The sequence below is a fragment of the Paramisgurnus dabryanus genome, chromosome 3 (assembly GCF_030506205.2).
Source record: "Paramisgurnus dabryanus chromosome 3, PD_genome_1.1, whole genome shotgun sequence".
NCBI lineage: Eukaryota > Metazoa > Chordata > Actinopteri > Cypriniformes > Cobitidae > Paramisgurnus > Paramisgurnus dabryanus.
Window position 1 is genome coordinate 23775313 of NC_133339.1, and position 19531 is coordinate 23794843.

General features: G+C 37.6%; 1 protein-coding gene across 3 annotated transcripts in view; it reads left to right on the forward strand.

Annotated features, from left to right (window-relative positions):
* The window catches only part of znf385c (zinc finger protein 385C), an 86452-nt gene that overhangs the window by 17979 nt on the left and 48942 nt on the right, over positions 1-19531 (forward strand). For all 3 annotated transcript variants that reach the window (XR_012336354.1, XM_065279720.2, XM_065279729.2), the window contains exon 2: positions 6582-6845. Coding sequence is in view for 2 of the 3 variants with exons in the window: in XM_065279720.2 (XP_065135792.1) it covers positions 6582-6845 (264 nt within the window). In the remaining variant the exon portion in view is untranslated. The remainder of the gene's footprint in view (positions 1-6581; positions 6846-19531) is intronic.

A 19531-nucleotide genomic window follows, 5' to 3' on the forward strand; every position in this document is an offset into this window, starting at 1 on the left:
TAAATTGTGGATCTGTTTGTTAGACTTTTTAAGCAAACATACCTACTTTACAGTATTTAAAAGAACCAGTGTGTAGATTTTAAGTAGCATCTAGCGGCAGTGGTGGCTCGTTGCTGCTCATCCGAGGGGCGCTAATTTAAAATAAGTGTTCGGAGTTTCATGTGTGTTGCTTGCGTTTTCAAAATATGTGTTGTTTGCATCGTGTGAACCATGTGCATCATGTGTTTTGTCAAAATAAATGCCTGCTGCATGTGCGACAAAAACATTTATGATGAAAGAGTTCACAAAATACACACAAGACACCCCCTTAACAGTAAACTCTGATTACGCATGAGATTATGCGAGTATCTGGCAAACGCGAGCGTCTCTTTTATCATAAACTCTTTAGACACATCTGCAGCAGGCACTTATTTTGACAAGAGACGTGATGCACACAGGATCTCTAGATGCGCAGAACACATATTTTGAAAAAAGGAACCACAAACATGACAGGCTACATACATGTTGTGACGAACTTCGCATCGAGCGCCCTCGAAAAAGAAGTCACCAGCCGCCACTTTCTAGCGGTCAGACAGTGAATTGCAACAAACAGCTCAGTCCACACCTCTTCGAAATGCATAGTGAAGCTACGGTAGACTCCACAGGACATGTCATCATCTAAGACAGTGGTGTCCAACGTCGGTCCTGGAGGGCCTGTGTCCTGCAGAGTTTAGCTAAAACTTCCCTCAACACATCTGCGTCAAAGTATCTAGTCTGCCTAGTAATGCTGCGTTCCAGGCAACCTGTAACCCGTAACTCACGACTTCAAAACCACGACTCACGACTCTGAACTGGGAGTACATCGATCTAGTACGAGTTCACGGGTGGGAAGTCACGGGTTTGACTGCCGTTCCAGTGCACTTTCACCGGTAGAAGGTTGTAAAAACACGAGTTACAGGCTGCCTGGAACGTATAGGTCGTGAGTCGTGGTTTTGAAGTCGTAACTCACGGGTTTGAAAACCTGCCTGGAACCCAGCATAAGACCTTGATTAGTTGGATCAGGTGTGTTTGATTAGGGTTGGAATAAAACTCTGCAGAGACACCGGCCCTCCAGGAGCAGGATTGGACACCCCTGATCTAAGATAACGTATAGTAACAAAACGTGCTCTATGTAGGTTTTCCATTTAGGGCTACTGTACAAACATGACAGAGCAAAATGGCGACCTCCATGTAAGGGGAACCGTTGTGTATGCAGATAAAATGTCTCATTCTTAGGTAATAAAAAATTAATACAGTTCATTATTTAAGGTCTTTGTACACCACTGATAATATAGTTATGTATATTATATTGCATTTCTGTCAAGGTATCCTTCTAAAAGTTACACATTGCACCTTTAAACATACAGTTATAATAAAGTGGGGAGCTCAGTAGCTCCCTGTGTGTAATTGATAGTGAAGGTCAAGCTGTAATTTTACAATCGTTCCTCCAAACCAAAGTTTTTCCAAAAGTCCCATCACATTCATGACCCCGTCCCCTACACTGTAATGTCACCCGGGATTTATGCAACACAAAACTGGTGTAGACTGTTATCTTTAAAGAAGCAATGTATTGAATGCAAATGTCACGTTGTATTGAATTCCATGGCTCAATCACTCTTATTTTGATGACCTTTAAAGGAACCGTTTTAGATGTACCAAAATGCGTTGATCCAAAACTTAGCCCCTTTCTTCTGAAAATATAAATCAAATTTAGTTTTTTTTTTTGAGCCTGTCCCTGTCAGGTTACATTGACTTTACCTACATTTCAAAGACGTAAGCATTTATTTAGGACTGGTAGGGTTCAAATGGAAAAAGTATGAGTTGAGATGACATAGGCCTGAGTCAAACCAGATATCAGATGTTTTTTTATTACAGCAGGATTCAGTAATTATGGGGATTTTGTGTGTTGCTCTGTTTTCAATGGCTATCACGACTCAGACATAAGACTGTTTTGTAACCATTGTGCACTTTGCTCTTCACTGTTCAGAAGGCTGGAATAATTGCTTAATGACTGTAATGATGGTTTTCATGTGTTTTTTCTCTTAATAACCTGCGTTAAAGTGTGTGCATTGTGTCATTGTGAGTGTGTGCATTTTTTTTATTTGTGCACGTGTGCAGTGTGTGCAGTGTGCATGTACATTGTGTACACACACAGAGAGAGAGAGAGGGAGGAAAAAAAAAGAGTTCAGATGCAAAACCCGCTAAGTGCGTCTGTCCTGATTTCGTGTTAATTACCATTTTTTTAAATTAGACTCTTAATGGATTCTGTCTAAAAACTGTATTTCTGAATGGCCTGAGCGCAGAATTCTTATTATTATACTCAGGTTTAAACACTGACATATAAGCAGTGCCTCTGAGCAGCCTTTATAAAAGACTAAATTTTGTGTGCACATGTTGGTAAAAAAATGTGTAGAATCAGAAAGTTGCTTTTAAACCCTCAATGGTTTAGACTTTGTTGCACATTTTGTAAATGTGTGTGTGCGTGTGTGTACCTGAGCATTGACATTTTCACACTTAAGCAGATGGTGCTAGTCAGTTAAGTGGCTATTCCAGTGAAACAGTTGTCTCTCACAGGCCCTGTTTACACCTGGGATGCGTTTTGGTCGATCAGATCACAAGTAGACGATGCTAAATACATGTGTTAATGGGGTGTAAAACATTTTGAGATAATTCCCTTTCAACCTCATTCAGAGGCACATTCATATTGCTTTTATGGTGTAGATGCTCATGTGGTCGAATATCATAAAAATCTCAGTTCCTGGTTTGAATTTACTGGTTCTAGATTCCCAGCCCTGTTCATAATGCTCACATTTATTTAGCAGTCCCCTGTTGTTCTCACCCTCATGGAGAGTCACTTATCATTGAGACACATGAAGCACACCCCAGTCTCTTCCCCCTGTGGAAAATATGGCACTGTTTTAGAAAGCAATGTCACTGTCACTGAGAAAGTGCAGGAAAGAAAGGGAGAGCGAGATGATGTTTAGTTATGCTAATGCATACCATCAGCCGGCCGTCTCCTTCACTGCAAGTTTGCTATCCGCTGTGATTTGACTTCACCTGCATAATTCTGAATTTATAATGATGTTATGTGGTGGTGTAATGCTTAAGGAAAGGAGACCTGGACAGATCGTGCTGTTTTGAACCTCTGTGATCTATAAGGCATCTGTTAGCATTACTGCAACAGAATACAGTCTCATGCTAGATTGTGTTTGTCGTAAAAAAGGAAATTACTTGCTCTCCTCTCGTGTTTGAAGTAGCTCAACTAGTAGAGCGTGGTGACTCCAGGGTCATGGGTTGGTTCCCAGGGAATGAAAGGGTTGATAAAATATGTTTCAATTTCATTGTATGCTGCTCTGGAGCATTTGCCAAATGTGTAAATGTAAGTAGTGCTCTGAAATAACTTTCCTTCAGTCATCCTAAATCATTTGAAAACATTTGATTGAAGCCCTGTTTTATAATAGACAGCACTTGCAAACATACAGTATAAACCCAAACATACAGTAATGTAAGATGATTAACTGAACATAAACTGAATTAAATGGGTAACAGATGTTAAGAAGTCATCAAATTCCCTCTCATCCCAAATGAGCTGAACACACACATTTTTACACAACATGGCCTGAGCAAACACACTCATTTTCTCTAGCGATGCTAGCGGTCCTCAGCAAACTTATTAGTAAGTGTCCGGTCAACCCTTCACATCATGCTCCTCAGGGTTATGTCTCCAAGGCAGACAGGACATCACTTTAGTGGAAAACCCACATAATGCTCTTTATTTCAGAACTACACTGGCTGTTTATAGATTCCTGTGAACATAAGCCAGTGGCTAATAGTGTCAACCTTTCATTTTCAAAAGTGATTTCAGATCAGTAGACAGCCTTTGAATTTTAGCTAACATGTTTTTATTGTGTGTCATAGTAAATATCACTGTGGCAGTCCTAAAGGTGCAGTGTGTAGATTTTAGCGGCATCTAGAGGTGTCATTAGGTATTGCACCCCTCTTTCATATAAGGGGACCCGCGGTTTATGTAGATAAAACCTGCTCATTCTATGGTAATAAAAACAATACAGTTCATTTTGTCATTTTAGGTATTTAAACATCACTGAAAACATATTTAACTATATTATATTGCATTGCATTGCAATAAATTCACACACTGCACCTTTAAGGGTGAAGCTGGTTTGGTCTTTCGTCACCTATGAGCACATGAGAATGAGAAACTGATCAGCTTGACAAATTGTTTATGATTTTTGACTCAGTCTGTGAAAAGCCTACTTAATTTTTTTCTGTGTGTGTTTTTCTATGTTTTCTAAAATCAACCTACATAATGTTAAGAATAATCTGTGAAAAATAACCTTAAATTTAAGTGGATATTTCACAAGACTTTTTAAGATGTCAAATAAATCTTTGGTGTCCCCAGAGTATGTATGTGAAGTTCCGGCTCAAATATCATATAGATTATTTATTATAGCATGTTAAAATGGCACTTTGTAGGTGTGAGCAAAAATGTGCCATTTTTGTGTGTGTCCTTTTAAATGCACTTAAATGGCAGTGCCGTGGTTGGATGGTGCAGATTAAGGGGCGGTATTATCCCCTTCTGACATCACAAGGGGGGACAAATGTCAAAGACCTATTTTTTCACATGCTTGCAGAGAATGGTTTACCAAAACTACGTTACTGGGCTGTTCTTTTTCACATTTTCTAGGTTGATAGAAGCACTGGGGACCCAAATATAGCACTTAAACATGGAAAATGTTTATGATATGTCCCCTTTAATATCTTTAATATTGACTGAGCAAAATCATGTCAAAGATTAAAAATCAATGTGAAACCAATGAGTGAAATCAAATCAAATTAAATAGTTTGTTGTCTTTTTGAAGTGTTTTGGGGCATCTTAAATTTTTATGAAGAAAATGTTTGGAGACAGAACCAGGACATGCTAAAACCAACAAAATCAGGACATTTTATATTTATTTTAAATATTTTTTGGTTTAAGAACATTTGAGAAGACACAATGGTATATCAGCAGCAGATATGTAAAAATAATACAGTGACTATATACACTGTGTGTGTGTGTGTGTGTGTGTGTGTGTCCGTTTATGCGTTTATAATATTCTGCCATTTAAAGGACTTATGTCTGTATAATTAAGTATTAATTAATACTGTATGAAGCCTGACGTGAAAGACAAATTCAAACAGCGGCGCCATCGGGCATGAGAGGTCACTCCAGCTCAACAGAATATTTTTGGAGCACTAAACAACTTCCTCCCTTCCTCCTATATCAGTTTCTCACAGTTCTCATTCGTTTCTTTGTGTTCCCTGTCCTGGTGTTTATGCTTTTGTCAGTGTGTGACAAAAATACACATGTATGTCTGCACATCAGGGTCTTTCAGCAGGATATCAGGGCACTGATTGATATGGCCTCCCAGGGGAAGGATAGGATGGAAGAAAGAAGTGTGTGTCTGTGTAACAGGACACGGGCAGCGTGGTGCTGAGGACCAGCACTCCCCTTGATCCCCTGCCACACCTTCAGCTGTGTGTCGAGATGACAGCGTTACTTCAGAGCTCTTTTGAGATGCTTAACTTAGACCAAACAAGAGGTCCAGCTTGCATTTCGTCAAAGTGACATCAGTGAGCTCAGTTTACAGTTATGAAAATGACAGCAAGTTACTGTAAATTAACCTAGTTAAAAAAAACACAGTCATATTGAGGATGATGATGATATTTAAATAAAGAGTGATGAGTTTGACTTTACTGTTTATTTCTTTTTAACTTAACCAATCATAGTTTGGGTGTGGTGTGTCAGGTGGGGTATGTTTATGAGGTGAGGGTCTGGCAGCAGACAGATGCGTGTTTGTGCTCGTGGTAAGGGTGGGGTACAGAAGGTGCTTCAGGATCAATGAGTCCTGTGTTCATTCATGTGTATTTATAAGTGCTCTAGTATATGTTTATTTTGTGTGTGTGTGTTTGTGTGTGTGCGCGCGCGCGTGCGTCTCCGTTTGACCACAATCTAGAAAAGATGGGAGAGTTCTCGAGGACGCTGGTATGGCCAATCCTACATTTATACATCACGTGCATATAAATTGTTTAGGCTAATAAAAAACAAAATAAGTTTAAAGAAATGTTGTGGTTTGTTATGCATAATTGACTGTATATATACTGTACAGTAACACGCAGGACTTGTATTAGTTGTATGAACTGCAATGTTGTTTAATATCTCCCTCTAGTGGTCACAAGAGCTGCTCTTTCCCCGGAGAATTTAAATGTGGAGCAATAATACACAAGTTTAACTAGATGAATGTGTTTAAATTAATATAGATTCTGCAATATCTTTTTTAACATAATTATTCATCAGCTTATTTTTTCTAGTCAATTCAATAGTGCATTCATATATTCTCATATAGACAAAAACAGCATGCTTAATACTTATTAAATAATTATTTGATTAATAATAAGTATTTGAGAAAAAAATGTTTCATATCAACTATCCAATTGCCTGAAATATTTTAAATACGACTGTCAAAACTTCTTTTCACTCATTTTCTCTCTCTCTCTCTCTTCAGGAATGAAGCGGCCTTTCAGCCCTGCCGAAGATGAAACGCTGACACAACTGACCAGGGACGAGGGCGTGTCCTCTGACGGGGTGGAGTTTACGAGACAGGATGCCACGCCCACCAGCGCACGTCCGAAGCGGGAACGTAAACACAGGTCGTACACGCTCTGTGAAGTGTGCAACATTCAGCTGAACTCTGCAGCACAAGCACAGATACACTACAATGGCAAAACACACCAGAAACGGCTCAAACACATAAACAACAGTAACACAGGTATGATTATGTGTCGCTCTCTGGTGTTGCTTTTAATTTCATGAATCAGCATCCTTTGATGGACCTGGAACAACATAAACCTGGGTTTGCACAGTTTTAGGATGCCGGTTGGTTGATGCTGTGTTGTTCCTGGGCCAGCAACAGGATGTAGATCCAAAACCATGTCCATATGTTTGAGTGCATTTTGCTTAACATGATTTAGCAAAGTAGGATGACATTCATATCAACCAGTCAGATTTTAGCTGTATGTGTAGGATTGAACCTTTTTTTCCCCAATCATTCCAGGGTTCCCACGGGTCCTTGAAATCCTTGAAAGTTTGTGAATCTGGGGGAAAAAATTCAAGGCTCTGGGAAGTTTTTGAAAATATACATACATAGATACAGGTCATTTAAAGTGCTTGAATCTATTTTATGCAAGAAGTTTTCTGGAAAAAAATCCATATTATCCCCTGTGTAGTGTAGGATAATATCATAAAAATTCTAGACTTTTTAAGCACACGTGCTAAACTATTCGCTTTAAATACTGATATTTTCTGTATGCGAATGTTGATTCATACCAAAATGCTTTTTTGCATAGTTGTGTTTGACACATGAAAACATCTCTGGTTACATATGTAACTGTTATTTCCTGAGAAGGGAACGAGACGCTGCGTCTCCCTTGCCATACTTCCTGCGTACTTGTAACACCGTCTTTGGCAATATTTCAGATAACGATATACTTCCTGGCTCCCACATCACCCTGTCTTTGTTGTTAAGCCTCACCGTTGGTTAAATTTGATATACACATTCAGACACACTTACCCCTGCAGGCGTCCCCAAAGTGTCACCGCAGTGACGCAGCGTGAGTTCCCTCGAAAAGGAACTGTTACATTGTATCTTAAAAGGTAACACGATATAACCGTGCTCTCACTTGAAATGTGTCCCCACATTTAGTCCTTGAATTTGAGGGTATTGGACCTGGAAAGTCCTTGAAACGGCCTTGAATTTGAAGTTAACTAAGATGTGGGAACCCTGATTTCCTTTTGATAACATGGGTAGATTAGGGGGAAGGATTGGGTTTTACATATGAGTGTTTTATATGAATGTTCAAAGCATGTTGATCCATGTCCTACTTAGCCAATCACATCATGCACTATGTCCAGAAATAAACACCATTTCTCTTTCTAATAGGATTGCATTTGTAGAAATTGTTATTATGGACCAGAAATTAAAAGTCTATCTTTGCCAGTGCTACAAGACAAGAGCTTGAAAGCTGCTGTGTGTTGACAAATGTACACACAACATACAAATTCCTTATTAAAAGGACCTTCAAAGGCACAGTCTACCACCCTCATGTTGTCAGCTGTGGTCTTATAGACATCCCCTGTAATTCATACCCTTAGACCTCATTGTGTCCATCTGCAGTTAATATGGTTTTTTGACTCTACTCGCTTTTTTGATGTTACCATGGAGATGCGCCTTTTAAGCTCAGCTGATAGGTCAGAAAGGAGCATTTGAGAGGCCCGTGAGATGCTGATTGTTGTAGTTATGGAGGTAAAGACAGAGCTGTGCATCCAGACAGCAGCCTTGCCATAATTACAGGAGAATTGCAAGACACTGAGTCGGCTAGTGGCAGCTTTTTGTTGTATTGTGTTTTGTTATCGCTGGAAAAATTCACACATGGACAGAGTCACGTGATTAGACGTGGTCGATTTATTTGGACGATATTTTATTATTCACTTATTAACACAATGCATTTCTTTTCAAACACACGTAAGCTTTACACTCAGCATTACACACTCGAATCCAGGCCTGCGAATGCAATTTTCTTTCTCTTCTAATGCAAATGCGAAATTAAAACTGACGTCCGTGCTGTTGATTCTTGCACCCAAAAACACACGCATACATGTCCAATCATATGAGCAGCAGTCAGATCCACTTCAGGTGCAGGCTCTCATACAAATAGACCATAATTACATAGCAACCGAACATGTTCACCATGGAAATGCTCGACATAGTGACGCCCCCTTCAGCGACGGGGGCACAGGCACTTACAGTCTCAAAGCCAGCTAGATTTTATGCAGCGTGTGTGTGTTCGTGTCAGGCTTATAGCATGGGTGTAAATGGCATAGCTCTATGCAGATGCCATTTGCGCAGGTCGTTTTTGTGTGTGTGTGTCTAAGTGAGTGAGAGAGACTATCTCTGTTTGCATTCAAACACAAAGATATAAAAGCTCATTGATTAGCCATTCCGCTGGTGTTCGACAGCATAATAGAAGTCAAATTAAACTGGACAACCCTTCCCATGAGCATACAACAATGCCTGAAGCACTAGCAAGAAAGCGCACACATACTGGTAGCATACGTCCTCATACATGGACAAAGCTGTTTTGTTTATTTTACATTTTGAGTAAACAATATTATAGTATAAAAGGGCAGCGAATAACACAAGACCATGTGTAATATATTAGCCAGACCTCCATACTTTTATTTTAAAATGTTTGCGAGAAATATTATGTAAATTAGCATCAGATTAGCCCCTTCAACCATATCACTGAATGCTGGTGATGAATATTGAATACATTACCCTGAATAATTGCATACAAATTGGAGATGCACCGATATAAAAAATTCTACCGGTACGATAGATGATTATTCAGACTGGTATCTGCCGATACCGATAGTTATATCAACTTGCATTAACTAAATTATTAAGATTAAATTTTCTGATTTTATTCATATAATGACCATTAATATTAAACATTAAACTAGCAATGTTTTTTTACAAGAGTTCAAATTCATTGCATTTTCCTGTTTTTTTTTTATTAGCGGGATGTATCACCCATGACTAGCGGCTGTTTTTAAACTATTGAACAATAAATTGCTTGTGAAAAATTGCTTTTATTGACTGATACAGATTATTGGCTGATACATCGGTGCATCCCTAATACAAATCCAAATGTATTTATTAGTTATAATAAGGGATGCACCATATTCGATTAGATTCCTTTGAATTACATCTACCAATACAGATAGTTTGGCTTTTTACGTAAAGTGAAATCCTAGAAGTGCAGAGTATACAAACGACGATTCTGTTGTAGGGTTGCATTACGATTAATCGTGATTAATGTAGTGCAGAATAAAGGTTTTATGTTTACCTATATCTGTGTGTGAACTGTGAATAATAATTATATAATTTTATATATATAATATAATATAATTTATAATATATATATATTATAAGTATTATAATATTATATATAATATAAAATAATTTTAAATATACAAATGTATATATACATTTAAACATTTCTTAAATATATACATGCATGTGTGTGTATTATTTATACAATGTTATTATTCACAGTATACACACATATATATGATGTAAACAAAAACCTTTATTCTGCAATAGATTAATCGTGATCAATCTTTATGCAACCCTATTCTGTTGTCATTAGTCCCTTTCACACATACAGTCTTTACTGGTAATTTACTGGGAAATTGCAGTAAACAGGTCATGTGTGAACAGAACATTTCCGGTAAATCAGTGCTGCCAATTTACCAGTAAGAGAGGTTGTAAGATTACCATTAATTTACCGGTAAGCGCTATGTGTGAACGAAAAATATAGGATTACTGGCATTTAGAACGGACAACGTCAGGCCACGCTGACAGCTTCGGGCCAATCATAACGTTTTAATACAGTTGACGCGTTAACCCCCGCACTGTTACGGACGTTTCTACACACATGTTGCTGAAAAGTCGAGCACAGCTAAAGTTAACATCCACATTTCTTCACCGAAGTTGTTTAAAACAGCTTACCATCTATTTGCCGAATTGTCGACGTCCTTAGTACATTCTCTGTGAAGCCTAATGTGCGACCGTTAGCGTTTGCCACAGATGTGAAAACAACTAAACACGGAGAGTTGACCTTCCATTGCTTAAAAATACAACACTGAGCTCGCCGGCCGCACGCAACAGGTAACTTCCGCTTTCTCTCAGAGTTTACTGGTATTTTGATACTGATGTGTGAATGATGTCTTACTAGTAAAAATACGGAATTGCAATGCGTGTGTGAACAGCACATTTTTGTATTTACTGGTAAATTCATTCTGGTAAATTCATGGTAATTTACCAGAATTACTGTGTGTAAGAGGCTATTGTCACCCTTGAAAACAAAGTGGAACTTGCTTAGAAAATTACTATCATCATCACTATTTTACAGTATATATAGCTATCGAACCATATAGAGATTAGTAAAATAAACACATAATGGTAAGACTGAATATAACAACAGACAAGGCATGGGCCTATGAGTTATGAGATTTTGATGATAATTTTAAGCGAAAATACCATGGTTGCCATTGCAACACTAAAATGTGTTATTTTAAAATGTCTACAGATACAAATAAAAACTTTTCAATTGGACACAATAAATTTTTTAAGCAACATACAATATTTATGCCATGTAAAAAAGCCTTTAAATTATAATATTCTATCAAAAATATATCTTTTTTTAATATATATTAAATGTAAGCATCTAATAAATTACATGATGTAATGATTAAATTAATTTTGTATAAACACAGCTCATACCTTGGAAACGATGTTGGTTTTGAAACTTGACTCTTTAAATCCTTTGTATACCTTGAAACAGTTAACCGTCGATTAAACATACAATATGATATAACAATAAATTAATAGGATATTTCATGGCAATAAACTCAAGAAAAGATATAACCTTATCAGTTTTAATCTGTACAAATGAAATAATTTTTGATTGTTTAACTAGTGGTTTGAGTTTGTGGCAGAACTTCCGTTCAATTAATAGTAAACAGGAGGTAAAGCATGATAGGCAAAGGCATTTGGAAAGGGTCTGTATTTTTTCAATTTTGTTTGATGTTGCTATTGGTTCAAAATTATGCACAGCAGTTTTATTAACAGCTCAATCTGTGTAGCAGCTATACTATTGAACTATGTTTTAGAAGAATTAAATGACTTTTTGTTTGTGTGCATCAGTGTTTATTTCACTGTCATGTCAGAAAGACAAGGCATAAGCCTAGAATCTTGATTTAACACACACACACACACACACACACACACACACACACACACGCACACGCACGCACACACACACACACACACACACACACACACACACACACACACACACACACACACACACACACACACACACACACACACACACACACACAGTCTTATCACTGCTCACCTTCTGTTGGATCCTCTAGGCCCCTGTCCTCAAACTCACAAAATCAGCATGACCGAACACACATGTACACCTCTCCACCCCCCCTATATAGCGTGTGGATGCAAAGATGAATGTGCTCGTGTACAGTAGGCATGTCATGTCATCTTTCATTTTTGTTCCGTTTGGATAATTTCAGTGGGTTTGTTTTGGGACTGTGTGCTTGCAGAAGCATTTGCTATAAAACACACACTGTGTGTATGCACGTTTGTGTGTACCTAAGAGCATCTGCCTGTGTCCGCAGTTGTTAACAGTCCACTTTAGCTGACAGACCATCTTACGTCACCTCAACTCTCTTCAGGAACATATTTCCTCTCAACCCTTTTCTTTTTCTTTTTCCCTTTCATTTCACCCCATTCTTATCTGTCATTCCCCTTATCTCAACCCCCCCATTCCAAGCCCCAGACAGGTGCATCATGGGTATTCTAGGTAATATGCCTGCTGAGATTAGTGGTCCTCCCTCAGGCTGCCCTGGAAACAGACGGAGAGAAACACACACACACACACACACACGCACGCACGCACATTCTGGTTTCCATGTTTTTTGGGGACATTCCATAGACGTAATGCATTTTATTCTGTACAAACTGTATATTCTATTCCCCTTACCTGCCCCATTCCCTAACCCCAACCATCACAGGAAACTGTCTGATACCTTAGATTTTCAAGAAACATCATTCTGTTTGATTTATTAGCTTGTTTCCTCATGGGGACATCAAAATGTCCCCACAAGGTCACAAAAACACTGGTATTCCTATCTTTGTGGGGACAATTGGTCCCCCCAACGTGATAATTACCCGGCCGCACGCATGCACACACACACACACACACACACACACACACACACACACACACACACACACACACACACACACACACTAAATAACAGTACATTGAAAGTGTGCCGCTGTGTAAGTGCTCTATTCATTTCAGCAATTTTGTGCAATGTTAGTATAAACATATATGAACGTTGGTCTTGATGCATCTTTAAGGGGTATTGGGTTCTTGTTATTGGGTTGTAAATATTTTTTGGATAAAAGTTCTGTTTAATTGCAAATACTTAAGATTTTTGCACAGTATTACATACAGTACATGTCTAAATACCTGTTTAAAAATATTACTGTATTACAACATTGACATACTAAAACAAAATATAAATATAAAATATCAATAGATTTCCAGACATTATTTGCTGTTACTTCTTAATTTATTCATGTTTTGCTATTTACTGTAATGTATTATTTTTTTCATTGTAATAATCAAGTGCAATTTTTGTATTAAAACCCCTTAGGTGTCACCCAACACTATTAAGTAAAATCTACACTCTTAGAGATCTCAAACGATATACAGTTTGTCATGATTACATAAAAATTCACATGCAAAACACTGAAGTAAACGTATGCATCCCGCTGGCGGGACAGTGACATTTAGCAGGATATCAATGTTTTGAGGCACACTCTTTTCATAAATGAATCAATTACTCCCCCTACATAATTTATTTTATAAAACACTATTCTAGAGGCTTAGACCTTTCCAACGATATATAGTTTGTAGTGTTAGATTAAAATTTACATCAACGGTATTTATGTAAACTTAGGTGTCCCGTATTCGGGACGGCGGCTCTTTATAGTTTAATAAGGAGGAAAACTAAAGCGTTTTTTCCTAGCACCTTGAAGAGATTTGCATAGTTTTAATGAAACTTCTGTTACTGACCTAACAATGATTATAATGAGATCAAAGGCATTTTTGTTTGGGAAAGGTCCATATTGTCTATTGTAGGACTCCTTGTCCATAAAAAATCTCACTTATGATTATGATGCATCAACATTTTCTGGTCATTTTGATACAGTGCTTCATTTCCTGTGTTGTTTATTTGTTTTGCATGTTTATTGGCCTTCTCTGTTTGACTTTCTTTGTCTTTCATGGTCTTCCTCTCTGGTCTCCATAATGTAGCGTGAGGTATTGGATTATAGCGTGTGTAATATATTAAAGGCTGAAATTTTATCCTCGAGTAGGTCTCCACAGCTATTTTTTTAAATCCCTTTCTCTTCTACCAACTCTCCAGGTCAACATTTTTCGTCTGTTTATTTAAAGTTTCACCTCTCACATGATCAGTTTTCCAAAATCTTTTCAACGAATTTAGAATAGGTGCGCTCCAATTTATTTTATCTATTAAGCTTGAATGGTTGTTAAAGGGACACTCCACTTTTTTGAAAATATGCTCATTTTTAGCTCATTTTTTTATAGTTAAACATTTGTTTCTTACTGTTTTGGAATCCATTCAGCTTTTCTCCGGGGCTGGCGGTACCACTTTTAGCATAGCCAAGCATAATCCATTGCATCTGATTAGACCATTAGCATAGCACAAAAAAAAATAACCAAAGAGTTTCAATATTTTTCCTATGATATTACGCACTGCCTGAAAATAGTCCCCTGCTATTGAAGGTAACTAAGGGGACTATTTTCGGGCAGTGCGTAATATCCTATGCCTGCTGAAGCCATGTTACGACAGCAAAGTCCTTGATTATTACGCCAGAATGAGAGTTTAGTTCCTAGCTATATCTGCCTAGAAAATCACAACTTTTAATTTCCTGTCGGTCTTAGTACACAATGTAACTACAGAAGAGTCAAGTTTTAGAAAAAATATTGAAACTCTTTGGTGATTTTTTTTAGTGCTATGCTAATGGTCTAATCAGATGCAATGGATTATGCTAAGATATGCTAAAAGTGGTACCGCCAGACCCGGAGAAAAGCTGAATGGATTCCAAAACGGTAAAAATCAATTGTTTAAAAAAATATTTTTTTTTTTCAAAAAAAGTGGAGTGTTTCTTTAAAAGCATTTCATTTCTGTACCACTGTCATCAAAAATATACATTTTCCAACATGAGCAAACACTCGTACTGCTCCCTTTACCCCAGTCCCAACCTACAGTATTTCATTGGTTGGCCAAACAGATAGTCCTGCCCCAATTTCACGCCATTGGTTGACCCAGTATTGCGATGTTGGCCCACTCAAAAAGAGCTGTGTTGAAAACACAGTTTACACTTTATAGAAAATCAACCAATCAAGTGTTTTAAAATGCAGAAAAACTACACGTCATGCTTATGTACACTGGTAGGTTGGTATGTACAACAAGAAGTCAGACATTAACCTCTAGTGTAAGGATTAAACCTCAAACACATTCAACCATGAGAACATTTCACCAGAAAGAGTCCAGAAAGAGAGACAAGAGGATTTTCATTGTTATTAATTTATGCACGGGTGGTGAGCGAATGGGGCTGTAATATGCAGATGAGTTAGTGTTTCATGATGGAAATTTTCCGGTTGGCTGCTCCAGTAGCTGCCATTAATGATAAAATATGGCAGAACGACAGGAGTGAATAGAAGGAAAGAGCAAAAGAGTATTTATTACCCGAAAATCTGATCCAAAACCATATTGGCCGCCGCTGGATTTAAACACAAGGGTATTGTATCATTACACAGGCACTGACATCATCAGCATCGTGGCCTTTATCATCAACATCATCAGTGTTTTAAATCACAAGGGCATAATGTGTCGAGTCAGCAACTCTTCCCATAATGCCCTGAACTGACAAGAAGCAAATCACAAACAACCCCTCACTTCACTCTACAACACGTCAATAGTGCATCAACGCGTGCACAGCATTGTTGGTGTGTTGACATTAAATTGTTGTTTTTTTATTATACACTGTTGTAACTTTGCTACATGCTGATGAAGAGTGAAGACACGCAGGAAGCGGATTTGAAGTCATGATGAGAAGGCTAAAGGTTGCTATAGTGTGTTTTGATGGTCGGCTGTTTTTTTAAGCAGCGTTTGTGGCCTCGCTTGGGGTGATGTCTGTAGCGTGTAATTAGGATTTCATCATTTCTCTCACTGAGGCGAAAAAAAAACAGCACAGTCTGAATTTATACACACATAAAACAGGAGAAGGAAACTATTTTGTGTAGTTTTCTCTCATGGCCTATATCACACACAAACACCGTCATACACTTATTATCAATATGGTTAAACCCCATTGGCTGGTCAGGGATTGGATGGATGTTCTAATCCTTTTATCAGACCAAACAGATGCTGCCCAGAACAAAGAGGGTCCAGTGCGTGTCTGTGTGCGTGTCTGTGTGTTGTGTGTGTGACATTGAGCACAGGTCACTGTAGTATATGTGTTTGACTCGGGCTAATATGCTGCTGTGAGATATTCGCTTTTTACCCTCTCAGCAAATCATTTCAGATTAATTGTGACACTTGTATTGTGGGCTGTACATTTGAGCGGTACGAAATGGGTAACAAAAGGAAGCGTACAATGCTCATTGTATTATTGATATTAATATAAAAAATATTCTATTTTATGTATTTTGTCTCTCTATTTGTATAGAGAGAATTTGAAATGTGTAAATATTTAAGTTTGACTAACAAAAAACTTTTTTTTCTATTACAACAACACACAAATGCACAGATTCGATTATTTTGTGTATATTATATAAAGTATCTGTGTTGACTTTTGAGTGTCTGTTTAATGCTTGTGAGTGCTGAAAGAGAGTTTCTGTCATAGAGTCTGGTTTGTTGTGTTTGTATTTGTTGTGAGGTAGGGTTTGTGCTTGAGTGTATTGTTGTTGATGTGTGTGTCAGAAAGTGTTTGTCCAGATTTTGTGTGTGTGTCTGTCAGTTCTTGTCAGTATCACATCTCTTCAGTGCTCTGATTGGCAGTGACAGCCCGGCACAGGAAATGATGTGCAGGAAGCAACCTGAAGCACCATATGACACTGTGTTGGCAGTTTGTGTGTGTTTGTGTGTATCTTAGTATCTAATCAAAGTGGAGTAATGTTGCGCATGACTGTGACAAATCTCTCTCTTTCAAACACACACATGCACGCACACAAAGTCTGTCTCTTTTAGAAGTTAAAGCACACTTTTATATCATGATTCTAAGATTAATTTCTTTGCCGACCTTTACTCTCAGTTTTTCCTTTGCTTTATGACTTGTTTTTCCAAAATGTTTCTCCTTCCCAGGTGCTTAAGACTCAAGCTTCATTCTTTCCATTCTCTTTCTTTCTGAACACACATATATTCACTCTCTTTTATGATTCCCCCTCCAGTCTCCTGTCCTTATTCCATAATGTAATGCGCTGAGACTGCCAGTAGTGTGGGCTGATGTTGCTTTAGGTTGTAAGTAAGTTTTGTAGTTTTTTTTTTAAGTTTGGTGTGTGAAAATGCATTCTTGTATGCATATTCCTTGCCTTTTCTTATGTCATTTGTCCACACAATTCTGCATTTCTACAGTAAGTTTCGCACATTCGTTCCATTACGAATCTTTTGTATTGAATGTCTGGTTATTAAATCTGCTCCAAGGTGCCAAAAAGATAAATACAAATCGTGCATATTAATTTGGCTTTGTCATTCTCTAAGCAAAGAGATCCAACATTCTGTCCCCACTTATTCAGCAGTTTTTCTGTTTGACAGCCCATCTATCTTATCTCTAAGACTCACGTGAACCTGAGTGTTTGGTGCGTGTTTGGATTAATTTGTACATTATAAATGTACATGTAAGCAAGATAACAAACGCTTGCTCACAGCAGTCAGATACTTTTTTCATTTCACAAGACTTGATGTAAAATAAATCTTTGGTGTCCCCAATATGTACATATGTTAAGTTTTAGTTCAAAATACAATATTGATAATTTATTAGGCTATAGCATATTAAAATTGCCACTTTGTTGCTGTTTTGGGTGTGTAATAAAAGCTGATCTCTGCACTAAATGCCAGTGCACTGGTTGGATAGTGCAGATTAAGGGGGTGTATTATTATAATAAGATCCCCTTCTGACATCACATGAGAAGCAAAATTTCAATGACCTATTTTTTCCACATGTTTGCAGGGAATGGTTTATCAAAACTAAGTTGCTGGGTTGATCTTTTTCACATTTTCTAAGTTGATAGAAGCACTATGGACCCAATTATAGCACTTAAACATGGAAAAAGTCAGATTTTCATGATATGTCCCCTTTAAATGCACAATGATTTATTTAAATATATTCAAAATTGCTCACAAAATGTGTGCTTTCGCTTGTGCCGAGTGACTGAGTTGATTGACAGGCTGCGTTATTTATATTAGCTATGTTTTCGGCTGACAGGATTTTCATGGAGCGGCACACTGAGGTCATGATGCTGGAGCTGTAATCGACTCCTAATGTTACTGAAGGAGTAAATCATTTCCCCCTTACCTGCTCATCTCCTCCTGTTATACTCTCCGGTGCACTCTGGAAAACTTGAAGGGTTATAGACTAATTGCTAAATTATTCAAATTATTCAGGAGCAGTTTTGACTTTTGACGACTTTTGAAAAGTACATATTATTCTTTACACTTACCTCATTTAATTATCATACTACTTGTACAGCTACAGCTCCAAAAATGAGGCTATAGTTTTTAGTGTAAATGAATACTTCACTCAAATAAGATTTTTTTTATTATTTTTTACTCATCCTTATATTCAAATGCAAATCCTGTTATTTTTTGTAAAGCAGTAATATTTTTATAAACTTCAATTCCAGGTCATTTAAAGCTTTAAAGGTCATACGTTCCTGTTAATCTCCAATTAATGTAATTGGTTCTCTACTGACTCCATACCAAATGCCATGTTGTCAAACATGCACCATATTTTGATTTAAATTATTATTCTTATCATAGTAAAATATCCCTTTAAAGCATCCAGATAATAGAAATGTGATAGAAATGAATATGCTGTTTCGAAATTATTATTATGGTTTTAATTATTTACTTGATTTTACTGCATTTTTCACTTACAGTACAAACGTGGATTACACTGATTAGTGTGTGCAGATAAATGTCAGAAGTATTTTGGCAGGAAGAGGGCACAGCTGTCTCTGCAGTATCTGCTAATGTCTCAGTGTTTAGAGCTACAGGCTGAGCAAAATGTAACACATGCACATATGTGCACGGAGCTGGCATTCATCTAAGCACAGTTTAAGCCAAATGACAATATTACATAACATGTTTCGAGTGAAATTGTAACTGTACATGTAATTCCACCTTTTCTAATAATGATGCAAGTAAAATGTGAGAAAATGTCAATGGTGTTAGAGTACCAAGAAGACACTTCTTTTCTTCATAATGTGTTATGCAGTACTGGCCACTCTGCAGTACATCAAGTGACCACTGCAGACCCCCACGGATGCTGAAAAAGCTCTAGAGACAACTCAAGCTAGAAGTGGTAAAGGTGTGTATAGTATAGATATGTATATATAGATACGTCATTCGACCGCTCCACTTAATGTAGACGCGTCTGCCATTTTGGAACGGTCCAGTTGCAGACATTACACAGTTTTCCAGGATACCACAACATTGTGCAGCCTCCGTAAACCCTGCAGAGATTTATATTCTTTAATTTATTTATATTCCTGA